The following is a 12,161-nucleotide window of genomic DNA, read 5'->3' as shown; positions in this document are numbered from 1 at the left end:
GGGGGGGGGGGGTGGGTGTGTGCATGTACATGTGTAAGCATGCACCATGCAGGGTGAAAGATGGGGTGCAGAGGAAGGTAAGGAGATGGGGCCTTAAACCCTTGCACTGCCTCCACAAACTTGAGAACTCATGGGTTTGCTTGCTTTAGAGCCACAGGTGTGGTTGCAGGGGTACTACATCCCAGAGAGTGGGACCTCAATGCAGTGCCCTCCCCACAGCACAGCACTAGTGCAGGAAGGTCCCCCACAAGTGCAGGCCCCACGGGCCCTGAGCCCGATCTAGATTGTGGGGGCTGTGCCTCCTCCATTTTGTTCTAAAATCTTCTGCTGGATTTTCTCTCCTCCCACAAGGAATCATCATGCAAAACCTTCAAATGGCTTCATCTTACCTCCTGCGTTAGGTCTAAACTCCATGGCCTGCCTATTCCTACCCAGTCTTGTCCCCTGCTCCCTGCCACCCCTGCTGAGCAGTGAGCCCCCTGCCCTAGATAGGCAAGCTCACCTGCACGCGTGCCGTGCACATCCCTACTTAGGCTCATTGCTCCTGCCGGCTCCTTCACCTGCTCTTTCCCTTCTCCTGGTGTAATCTCACCTCCTGCAAAGCTTCCCTGGGGTCCTCATTCACCTCCCACCCCTCTGGGCTCCTGCAGCACTCACTTACCTACAGTGTGTAGGCTGCTTTATCCCTCCACATCTGTTCAGATCATCCTCTCCTGGTAAATTAGAGGAGAACCTAAGGAGGGCACTGTGTTTTACCCTTTCTTCATGTTATGTCTGGCCCAGATTGCAACTCAATAAATACTGTTAGTGGATTCATTTCATAGAACCCACCTGCTTCTTCACATTCCCTATCTCTGAGTGGATCCGCTGGATCAGGCGGTTGAGCTCAGAGATTTCAGCCTTGGTGAGTTTGAGGTCATCCCCATGCTGGCCTGCTGTGACCTGCAGCTCCTGGATCTGAAGTTGGGTGACAAGAGAAGAGGAACACAAGTATACTACTGAACTAGGGCAGGTTCCTTTTCTTCTGGACAAAAAAGTCCTGCCCTAGTTCAATAGGATCCTCAGGTTCTCAAACATGAGGGCCTTGGCAGAGTTTGAATTTCCTGTCCTCAATTTGCCAAAGTTAGAAACGTGAAGAAAACGTGAAGATAAGACAATATATGTGAATTACCCATAGAAACAGAGTCAGAATCCTATCAGGGTTGTAGCTAGTGTGGCCTCAGCCAAAGGCCATGACAGGACAAGGGCTAAGCCCCATATATGTCCACAAAACAAGCAGAGACTGTAGTTAATCTCCCTTACCCATGGGGTGACATTTCCACAAGGCTCAACTCCAAGACAAAGGAGGTCCTGACTGAGCCCAAATACACACACACACACACACACATGTACACATGCACACATGCTGAGAGGGTGCTAGCTGTGGCCAGTGAGACTCAGCACACCTGGCACCCAGCTCACCTTGGTCTGGTACAGGGTCTCAGCCTCGGCCTTGCTCTTCAGGGCGATCTCCTCGTACTGAGCACGGACCTCGGCAATGATGCTGTCCAGGTCCAGGTTCCGGTTGTTGTCCATTGACAGGATGACAGACGTGTCGCTGATGTGGGACTGGATCTGAGCGATCTCCTGGGGACGGTTTGGGGAGGGGAGCTAGTTAAGGGGTCCTCATGAGGAAACAGTTTTCGTGGTCCTCCTGGGCAAATTCCTCACCATCCCTCTCTGCCACTCCTCAGTGTTTGAACTCTGCCTCAGCAGCAGGGCCTGGCAGGCATGTGAATGAGCACCTTAGGTTTCAGCCCCAAATGCTGGGACTCCTCTCTCCATTACACACTCAGAACCACTCTTGCCCTCTTCTACATTCTCATCCTCAGAAACCAGCCACCACCACCCTCTGCCCATAGGACCAAGTCTGAACTCTTTACCTAGCATGTGAAGACCCCTAGGGAGTCACCAGCACTGGTCCCTTCCCCAGGCCTCTGCACCCTTCCTCATTCCTCATGCTTTAGCACAGGACAGGCTCCTGGACCTTCCATTTTTCTGCCCCCCTCAGCACCCACTGAAATCTTCCTCTTTCTCCTCTCTCTCCAAGAACATTCACTGACGGCCCAGGCAGAACCCACCGTTCCTTCCTCTGCTCTCTGAAATCTCAGCTACATGGTATTTTCCTGCCAGGCTGTGAACTCCGGGAGGGTAAGAATCATTTCTTCTCCTTCATGGACTCCTCAAAACCTAACTCATTGTTCAGCACCCAGAAGGGCCTTGGTGAATGTCAGGGCCACCAGGTTGAAAGCTTTCTCCCTCCCAATTCTTGGTCCACACCACCCTCCAGCCAGGGGCCAGAAGCCACTTGTTAAAGGAGTAGACCTCCCAAGAGAGGTCAGCCAAGTCCTTACCCCTTCATAAAGGCACTTGAAGAATTTAATCTCATCTGTCAAGGAGTCCACCTTGGCCTGGAGCTCAATCTTGTTCATGTAAGCAGCATCCACGTCCTGGGAGCACGTGACAGTCAAGCCGCCCTGAGAGGGCCTTCCCTGCCCATCCCTCCCTCCCTGCCACAGGAAGCCTTGCTCTCTCCACTCCCTTCACCCTGTGCTTCATGGGGGGCTCAGTCCCTGAGAGTAAACCAACTAATATGCAGTGCAATGGCCACACCAGTAGTGCAGTAAAATGCCCAGATTTTAGACTGGCAAATTCTAGAAACAGCATGCATCCCAGGCAGGGGACTTGGAGGGAGGGGTTGGGAAGTTAAAGTGCCAATCACCCCTGCCCAAGGGACTGAGTGACCTACAGGGCCCCTTTCCTCACCCTACAAGCATCACTGTGCCAGGTGGTCAGGGAGCCCTCTAGGCTTCTTCCAGCCCACCTTGCACCCCTCTTACCTTCTTGAGCACCACAAACTCATTCTCAGCAGCTGTGCGTCTGTTAATCTCTACCTCATACCTGCATGGGGCAAGACAATGAGGTAATTCAGTTCTGCAAATACTCACTGAACTGTTAGTTATCACCTCTGTGCTGAGAGCTGCAGGGTGGGGGTCTTCAAACTGGGATTCATGTACCCCTGGGACGCACATAACCTTCCTAAAGGGGATGCAGGGAAGGACATATTTAAAGGAATCAATCTCCAGCTCCTCTGTCCCTATGCAGTCTGCCTTAAAACTACCTGCCCCAGAGAGCACCTGTGGTTGACATGTCATGCAGATTCTACTGTCCCTCTCCCTATCACAATTAGCCCCTCCCACATTATAGCAGAGGTAAAAAGGCATTCCCTTCTGGCACATGGCATCTTGATACTGTGCAATGACTTAGGGTGCAAAAGCCTCCTAGGCACCAAACAAAAGCATTGTTGTCACTTTCAAACTGTATGTTATACCTATTTCTTATACATATTTCTGTTCCAGGTGAAGCAGAAACAGAAGCAAGGTCTAAGACACAGAAATTTGGTTAGGACTGGGATGTTCTTAATATAGACATATTGTTGATTGGGGAGGTAAGGGTACTAATCATTTTACTTAAAGAGCTTACCTCTTCCATCCCTTATTATTCTCAAAGAATACATTACAGGACATTTGTGAGAGTATGGTAATGAAATAGAGCATTGGTAAGAAATAATCAATGATAAATGAATAAGCAAAATGTGGTGTATACATACAATGGAATATCATTCAGACTTAGAAAGAAAAAAAATTCTATAATATGCTAAAATATGGATGAACCTCGAGGACATTCTGCTAAGTGAAAAGAAGCCAATCACAAAAAGACAAATATTCCAAAAGACAAATGATCTCATTCATGTGAGGTACGTAGAGTAGTCTAAGTCAGAGACATAAAGTAGAATGGTTGGAGCCAGGGGCTGGGAAGAGGGGAAGGAAGAAATGAGGAATTAGTGGTAAGTGGGTATACAGTTCCCATTTCACTAGATGGAAAGTGTGTTCTGGAGGTGGACGGTCGTAATGGTTGCAATGTATTTGATACCACTGAACCATCCACTGAAAAATAGCTAAGATGGTAAATTTTGTTATGTGTATTTTACCTCAGTAAAACATTGAAAAAAAGAATTAAGGCTAGATAATAGCTTTTCTGTTCATGTACTTAACATAAACAATCCTTTTCAGCTCTTTGCTCATTCCTAAGGCATGTCCCTGGCAGCCCCCTCCTCAAAAAGTACTGTTGAGTGTGGCGATTCCTCAAGGATTTAGAACTAGAAATACCATTTGACCCAGCGATCCCATTACTGGGTATATGCCCAAAGGATTATAAATCATGCTACTATAAAGACACATACACACGTATGTTTATTGTGGCACTATTCACAATAGCAAAGACTAGGAACCAACTTAAATGTCCACCAATGACAGACTAGATTAAGAAACTGTGGCACATATACACCATGGAATACCATGCAGCCATAAAAAAAAAGGTGAGTTCATGTCCTTTGTGGGGACATGGATGAAGCTGGAAACCACCATTCTGAGCAACTATTGCAAGGACAGAAAACCAAACACCACATGTTCTCACTCATAGGTGGGGAATTGAACAATGAGAACACTTGAGCACAGTGTGAGGAACACACACAGCCTGGGCCTGTCCTGGGGAGGCAGGGGGAGGATAGGCATTTAGGAGAAATCCAAATGTAATGGATGAGGTAGATGGGGCAGCAACAACACGGGCAGCAGTACACATATGTACACAAAACTGGCACGTTGTGCAGCATGTCACCCTAGAACTTAAAGTATTAAAAAAAAAAAAAAAAAAAAACACTGTTGAAACGCTGAAGCCGTGCAGTAGTGAAGGATTATTTCCAGTGTGACTAAGGATGCTTCTGAGGCTGCAGATCTTTCTACTTATGCTGTATAATCAAGCACAGAAGCAGCTTTGAGCGATTTCCAATTCTGTGTCTATTCGAAAAGACAACTGAAAACTTTTAATGAAATTATGTCATGAAACAGCTTTTCATCAGTCAAACTTTATTTTGAATTATCTTACAAAATGCTAATAATGTCACCTCTCTTAATAAAAATAAAACATGTGTAGTTGCAGACCAATTAATTTTAGTATTTTATATCTATTTCCTAAAATACACAGAAAACTTTTGAGCCAAGTGGGCATCAAAATCAATGACATAGTTATTAAATAATTTTACATTATTGCTCAAGAGCAAACACTAGAGGTGCTCAATAGCACAGCATTAAAAAAAAAAATGATAAGTTTTATGCATTATAAACTTAAAAACAATTTATTATTTAAAAATATATTGCAATGAAAATAAAAGTTACAACGTAAACCATGAAAAGTACATATTGATTTCTCTTATTTTATAACATAGTTGTATTAGTTATATTAAATCTAAATCATTTTAATCTTGAATGCTTTCAATAACCTATTATACAAGACATATTTCTTAGTTTATTGCTGAGTGGATTTTATAACAGTCCCTAAAGTACAAATTCTTATTTTTACTTGTATTGAGAAATGAAGTCAGACTTTTCTGATAAAAGCAACTCATGTCTCTGATTTGAACATGAAGACTGGCTTTTCCAATGAAGCTAGAGGGCAGATATTTTCTATATAAATTGAATGAGGTAAATCTGCAGCTCCAAAGTCTCAAAAATGTGCCGGTGTGTGTATTCGTGTACAAAAACATGAAGCAGAATCACATTATTCTTTAAGGATAAAGAATTGGCATAGGTGTATTGAGTATTAACAATGTTTTATGTTTCCAGTCCTTTCTGATCCATTGGATTAAACATGGTGCTCCTAAAGGACAGAATAAGTTGTATAAGCATGGTCATTTGATCAGTCTTGGTAAAGCCTTACTGAAAAATTTTCCAGAAATTTGGAAGATAATGACTTTACTGACTATGACACAAGTTCTTTTGCAAGTCAGAAGGTTTTAAGTTTTGCTTTCAAAAAAAAAAGGTTCTGAATTGTCCGCTGACACGTGGTTAAACATGATCTTTAACGATGAGTCATTATGTGATTTTGACATATAATCATTCACCTAAGAAAATATATGTTGAGTGTGGGGTACTTTGTAGGCACTTAGGATAAGTAAGTGAACAAAAATTTCCCTGCACTTATGAAGCAGAGAGAGACAAACAGCAAACACAACAAGTAAGTCAATTATGCAGCATGTTAGAAACAGCACTACGGAAGAAAGAAAAGCAGAAAACTGGAAAGGCATTCTGAGAACTAAATAACACTGGGCTTGCAAGACTCCTTCCATTAAAATCTACTTATACAATTAAAGTTTCCCAGTACTTACCTAAGAATGGAAAACACATAGGACTAGAATCCTATCTCAGCTCAATAAGAACAATATTTATACATGGATAACTAAGCCACTTAGAAAAAAATCTGCCCCATTCAACTCATTAAGAAATGTAATCTCAATTTTTTTTCAGTTCTTATGTTTAATACTTATTTAACAAAATTAGCAATACATTTTGTTGTTTGGATAACTCAACCCAAAATAAGTCTTTTGACATTTAAAAACTTATAATCACAAAAGTAAACTTTCTTTTCTTTTTTGCTTTTCTTTTTTTTTTCCTTTTGACAGAATCTTGCTCTGTCACCCAGAATGGAGTGCAGTGGCATGAACTCGGCTCACTGCAACCTCTGCCTCCCAGGTTCAAGATATTCTAGTGCCTCAGCGTCCCAAGTAGTTGGGAACACAGACGCGCGCCACCATGCCCAGCTAATTTTTTATATTTTTTGTAGAAACAGGGTTTCGCCATGTTGGCCAGCTAGCCTTGAACTCTTGAGCTCAAAGGATCCACCCGCCTTGGCCTCCCAAAGTGCTGGGATCACAGGCCACAAGAAGTACACTTTTTAAAGTTTCAAGATACATGCATATTTTGTGATAGGGTGATCAATAAAAGACTTAGAGACATAAAAATATATTATATTAGAACAAAATTATGTAGGGAAAGTGGCATAAAATTGGAGTTCAAATAAGAAAAGGATCAAGGTAAAAGTTATGATTTTAAAGCAGAGCCCGTTGATTGCCTTTTTAGATGAAGGGTGATGGGCACTAACCTGCCGCGGCACCTGGATGCAATTGGATACATCTAAATGAGTGATGTGGCTATTACAATTTCAAATAGGAATACACATAATACATTTAAAATTACACTCTTGGAACTACTTACACTTATGATTAAAAGTTGTAGTTTCAATTTTTTAATTGTGAAATTTTTTAATTGTGAAGAGTTTTCAAAAATCATTTCAGAGAATCTATGAGAAAAGCTTCAGTGTATACAGTGATGCTTAAGACATATACACTGTGAATCTTCTAAAAGCTCACAGTTTAACAAGAAGGCACATGCACTGAAAATTCTAATTCGCGGGTGACATATGATTAGCATTTCTTATGAAATATCGTAAGAGAGATGCAAAAACCTGGTATGAGGACCCACAGGTGGAAGAGATGAGTGATAAAATCAATTTTAAAATACTCCTAATAAATGCAGCTAATATTTATTGTACCTCTTACTACGTGCTAAACACTGTGCTAAATTCTTCACACACATTATTTCATTTGATCCCCACAAAAGCCCTATGAAGTAGATTCTATTATTATCTCAATTTTATAAATGAGGCAAAAGACATGAAAATACTTGGCCAAGGTCATAATGCTAGTTACTAGTGAAGCCAGGACTTCTGACATAGGGAAAACAATGCCTTACATTTGTGTAGCACTTGGATTCTTTTCAAAGCTGCTAATACACTGCTGTCTGGCTGGCATTATCCTCTCAATAGCTCTGTTAGGTAGCAAGGCAGGTATCAGTATTTGGTTTTCATTAATACTAAAACTAAAGTTCACAGAGGACACAGAGACTCATCTGTGGTTGTTCAACTAGTTCATGGTGTTCAGGAGCACAAAACCACTCCAATCTGAACGGCCCAGAGATAGCACCGCCCCTGGATGCCTCTGTCTGGGACTTGTGGACTATGCCTGGCAGCCCCCTATTCTTTCCAGACGCTGCTTGCATCTCTAGTTGGGCTCCAGTTCCCATCTTAATTCCACCAATCTCAGTTCACACTGTATTTGTTTCTTCTTATTGGTGGCTATCTGAAACTGTTCTTTAAGCCTGTCCTTACAACCTGTGTGCTCTCTGAGGTCAGGGACCATGTCCCCTCCTTCCTCAGGTTCTTTATGCAGGGCTTGGGCCAGGGTTCTGCTTTGAGGGAATTTCAGAATAGAGATGGGCAAGTAGATTGAATATGGAGCAGGAGAAAGAACTCAGCTCTGACCATCTCCAGCCACTTCAATTGTGGAAGAAGCCACCTGCCCCTAGAAATCCTGGCATCTGGAAGCAAACTTCCAAAATATCAGCTCACGCTGAGCCTTGATTTATTACTCTCTCATATTCGGCTCAACTTGGAGGAAGACACACTCTCTGGTTCCAACTCATTCTCAATCATCCCTCAAACATTCTCAATTCTTCTCTTTAAAGGCAGGATTCAGCAGCGCAGCCATGATTCAACATGGAATAAGTTTTTAAAATTCTTTTTTTTTTTTTAGATTTAAAATTTGTTCTGGAATTGGTGGCGTGTTTTACGTTCTGGGAACTGCCATGGAAAACTTCACTCAGGAGGAACTACAAAGGCATTTGAGATATCCATCAGGTTTTGATACAACTCTCTTTCCCCCATTCCTTCGTTTTCAGTGCTAGAAATTGAGCACATATTTCCTAGACAGTTTGGGGAACTGGTGTAGGTAGATCTATTCTTTTCCTAAGTCCCACTCTAACTGGATGTTCCTCCCTCCCCTGGTAACAGCAAAGGATCTAAGAAGCAAAAATGCTGTTTCCAAACAAAAACCTCATTTGAAATCAGATTCTCCAGAAGCATATTCCCTGCCACTCACTCACCTCTTCTTGTAGTCTTCCACCAAATCCTGCATGTTCCTCAGCTCCGAGTCCAGCCTCACCCTGTCCCCAGACAGCGTCTCCAGCTGCTTCCGCAGGTTGCTGATGTAGCCCTCATAAGTGGGCTCCAGGTTCTTCCTGCAGTTGTTCAAGTCCAGCTGCTGTAGGAGGTTCCACTTGGTCTCCAGCACCTGATTTTGCTGCTCCAGGAACCGCACCTGGAACCCAAAGGCAGTCATCGCCCAGAGTCCCCATGCTGTTGTCTCTCAAGAGTGAGGAGAGGGCCCCAAAATCCAGAGGAAGCCATCCTGGGGGATTGGGGGTAGGAAAGAGCAAGGCTCATCCCTGGGTGGATTCAGCCAAGGGTCATGCTCACCTGGATCTCCAAGACAAGAAATAGGACCCAGTCTATAAGAAATCAGAAGAGGCCTTAAGCAATGGTACCATCTGCCTCTGCCTTAGTGAGTTTTCATGAGACAGAGGTAGCTTCTCTTGCTATAAATGCTGGTGCTTTCTGAGTAAAGAGAAATGGGGAGCAGGGGAGAAACAGGGACTGGGGAGTGACATTGGAAAGCACACTGGCACTTAGAGCCTTCCTCCTGTTGTGTAGCCTAAATTGCACTTGGTTTGTTCATTTCTTTGTTGTTCACAGCAGGTTACCACATCTTCACAAGGTTCCTTCATACTTGACCAGGGTGCACATTTTTAGACTCAATAACTCTGAGCCCTCTGCCACACACCTCTTCTCACCTATCTCTTAGCTTGAGGGGCAGAAGGAAACATGCTAGGGAATAACAGACATAAAAGAGCAAGAGAATGCCCCAGCCTCTGGAACAGCTGCTGTGTTTCTTCCATGCAGACCTGTGCCCTGCAGCCACCTCACTTCCTATTCCCTAGCATAGTGGTGACACATGGTCCACCACCAACAGTCCTGTCCAAGGTGAGCTCATTTCTTAGCCTCCTATGTCTTAATATCCTCATCTGCAAGGCAGAACAACAACAGAATGATGGGCTGTGCATTAGTAAATGAGAATCACTTGGGACAGCACCATAAATGTCAGCTATTGTTAAAAGGCTGTCCCCTTATCACTCACCGTCTAGATCTTCCACCCAAGTGGAGACAAGAGAAGCCCATTCCCTGTCTCCTCTCCACTCACTGGGGTCCTTGCCTCGGAATCTCCAGAGACAACTTCCCTACTACCCCAATTTCTGGACGCCCCACCCTCAGCCTACACCTGTAACTTTACATGCACTCTTTCCAAGTGCCTCCTCAGCCTCACCCTTCAGTTTTCTGGCCCTTTTCTCTCACCTCCTCTATCACCTTCCTAGCTACACACTCACCCCACTCCTCAAGCACCAAGCACCATGTCTTGCAACATCTACTGGCCTGTGTCCCTAATGCCCTGCCCTGAATGTGGATCCCATCTCCTCTTCTGATATTGGAAGCTCTCAAAGTGCCCATTCCTTGGCAATCCTGCCCCCTCCCTTCCCACAGTCTTGTCTCATGCAAGAAAGAAATGAAGGTCCTTGATATTGTTTGGCTGTGTCCCCACTCAAATCTCAACCTGAATTATCTCCACGTGTTGTGAGAGGGGCCCAGGGGGAGGTAAATGAATCGTGGGGACCTATCTTTCTCCTGCTATTTTCCTCCTGATAGTGAATAAGTCTCACAAGATCTGATGCGTTTATCAGGGGTTTCCGTTTTTGCTTCTTCCTCATTTTTCGCTGGCCACCGCCATATAAAAAGTGACTTTGATCTCCCGTCATGCTTCTGAGACCTCCCCAGCCATGGGGAACTGTAAGTCCAAATAAACCTCTTTTTTCCCCAGTCTGGGGTATGTCTTTATCAGCAGTGTGAAAATGGACCAATACATCCTGTTTATTGGAAGTGTGTGCCAGGCACTGTTCTGAGCACTTTGTAATCATCCCAATTAAGCCTCAAGGCAACCCACTGGAGCAAGACCCATTATTGTGCCCGTTTTACAAATGGAAAAGGGAGGCTCGGAAAGGCTATGACTAGCCCACGTTCCCATGCATCTCGCCAGTGGCAGAGCCGGCACCACTGTGCACACTGCGCCCAACGCAGGCGACAGGCCGATGCCCGAGGACTCACCTTGTCGATGAAGGAGGCGAACTTGTTGTTCAGCGCCTTGATCTGCTCCCGCTCCTGGGCGCGCACCCTCTGGATCTCGGGGTCCAGCTCCACGTTGAGCGGCTCCAGGAGGCTCCTGTTGACGGTGACCTGAGGGATGCCCCCGGGCGGGCACACGGAGGGACACGCGGGCCCCAGCCCGGCGCTGCCAAAGACGGTGCCCACGAAGCCGCCCAGGCGGCCGCCGCCCCGCCCCGCCGCAGCGCTGAGAGCCAGGCGCCGGCTGCCCCCAAGGCAGAAGAGGCTCTTGCTGCCAAAGGAGGCCAAGCCCTTGATCCCGGCCCGGAATGAGGCGGAGCTGCTGCCGTTTCGACCAGAAAGGACCGCGGAGCAGCCGCTGAAGCCCAGGCGCTCCTCGCCGGGGAAACGGGTCAGTTGGCGGCTCATGGCTGGCAAGGACCGGTGCTGGCCGCGCGGGAGGCAGAAGGGGCGCAAACAGCCGCTGCGTTCTCGGTCCGGCTCGCCCCTTAAATAGCCTGGCCGGCTGGAGTCAGCCTAATTTGTACCCCGACAATTCCTTTTAGATCCCTTGAGGCCCCTTGGGTTCTTCATGTAGGAAATCACCATGCACTCACCGAGAATTTTGTCTGTTCCGCCGTGAACTCCCCATGAATCCCTATAAAGTGACCCAGAACCCAGCATTTACTTGGCTCACCTCCTGCATTATCATGGCTTAGCGACCTTATCTCCACCTGCTGGCCTCCAATTACTGGGGTTATTACTCCCGAGATCGCCCCTGGAAACTTCCAGTGGGGCTGGCTCCTCTGGGTGTGTGTCTGGGGAGACGGAGGTGTGTGAAGCAGATGTCCAGGCTGCTTCTGCTTCAGAAGGCCATGAATAGGGTCAAGAATATCCCAGAAAATCATCCTTAGCCTGTCCTCCTCCTGCCTCCCAGGCTTCTGCATAAGGACAGCTCTGTCCTGTGTGCAAGAAGGAAGTTCAGAAGGAGATTTTGGCCCCATCTGCAGAGACCTCTCAGTCTACTGGGGAAGGCAGGACACAGAGAGCTACGGTCACAAGTGTTGGGGGTTGACTTTGGACCAGAGCGATCCTCCACTAAAGCATTTCTAGATTAAGAATGGGGACCATTCTATCTGGGAGGGAGGGAAGAAGGCCTGGGGAGGTGGCACAGGAAGGCT

The 12,161-nt window shown here is 45.7% G+C and overlaps 1 protein-coding gene across 2 annotated transcripts in view; it reads right to left on the bottom strand.

The window, feature by feature from the left end:
* The window catches only part of LOC108521560 (keratin, type II cytoskeletal 72), a 16,105-nt gene extending 4,616 nt beyond the window's left edge, over positions 1-11,489 (bottom strand). For both annotated transcript variants that reach the window (XM_017861434.1, XM_017861435.1), the window contains exons 1-6: positions 10,984-11,489; positions 8,874-9,088; positions 2,880-2,940; positions 2,394-2,489; positions 1,462-1,626; positions 832-957 (exon numbers count right to left, since the gene is read on the bottom strand). In XM_017861434.1, coding sequence (XP_017716923.1) covers positions 832-957; positions 1,462-1,626; positions 2,394-2,489; positions 2,880-2,940; positions 8,874-9,088; positions 10,984-11,409 — 1,089 coding nt within the window. In that variant the 5' untranslated portion in view covers positions 11,410-11,489. The remainder of the gene's footprint in view (positions 1-831; positions 958-1,461; positions 1,627-2,393; positions 2,490-2,879; positions 2,941-8,873; positions 9,089-10,983) is intronic.
* Between the last annotated feature and the right edge of the window lie 672 nt (positions 11,490-12,161).

The sequence above is a fragment of the Rhinopithecus bieti genome, unplaced genomic scaffold (assembly GCF_001698545.2).
Source record: "Rhinopithecus bieti isolate Rb0 unplaced genomic scaffold, ASM169854v2 scaffold_56806, whole genome shotgun sequence".
NCBI classification, from domain to species: Eukaryota; Metazoa; Chordata; class Mammalia; order Primates; family Cercopithecidae; genus Rhinopithecus; species Rhinopithecus bieti.
Note: the sequence above shows the minus strand (reverse complement) of the source record. Positions and strands in the feature narration are given on the sequence as shown.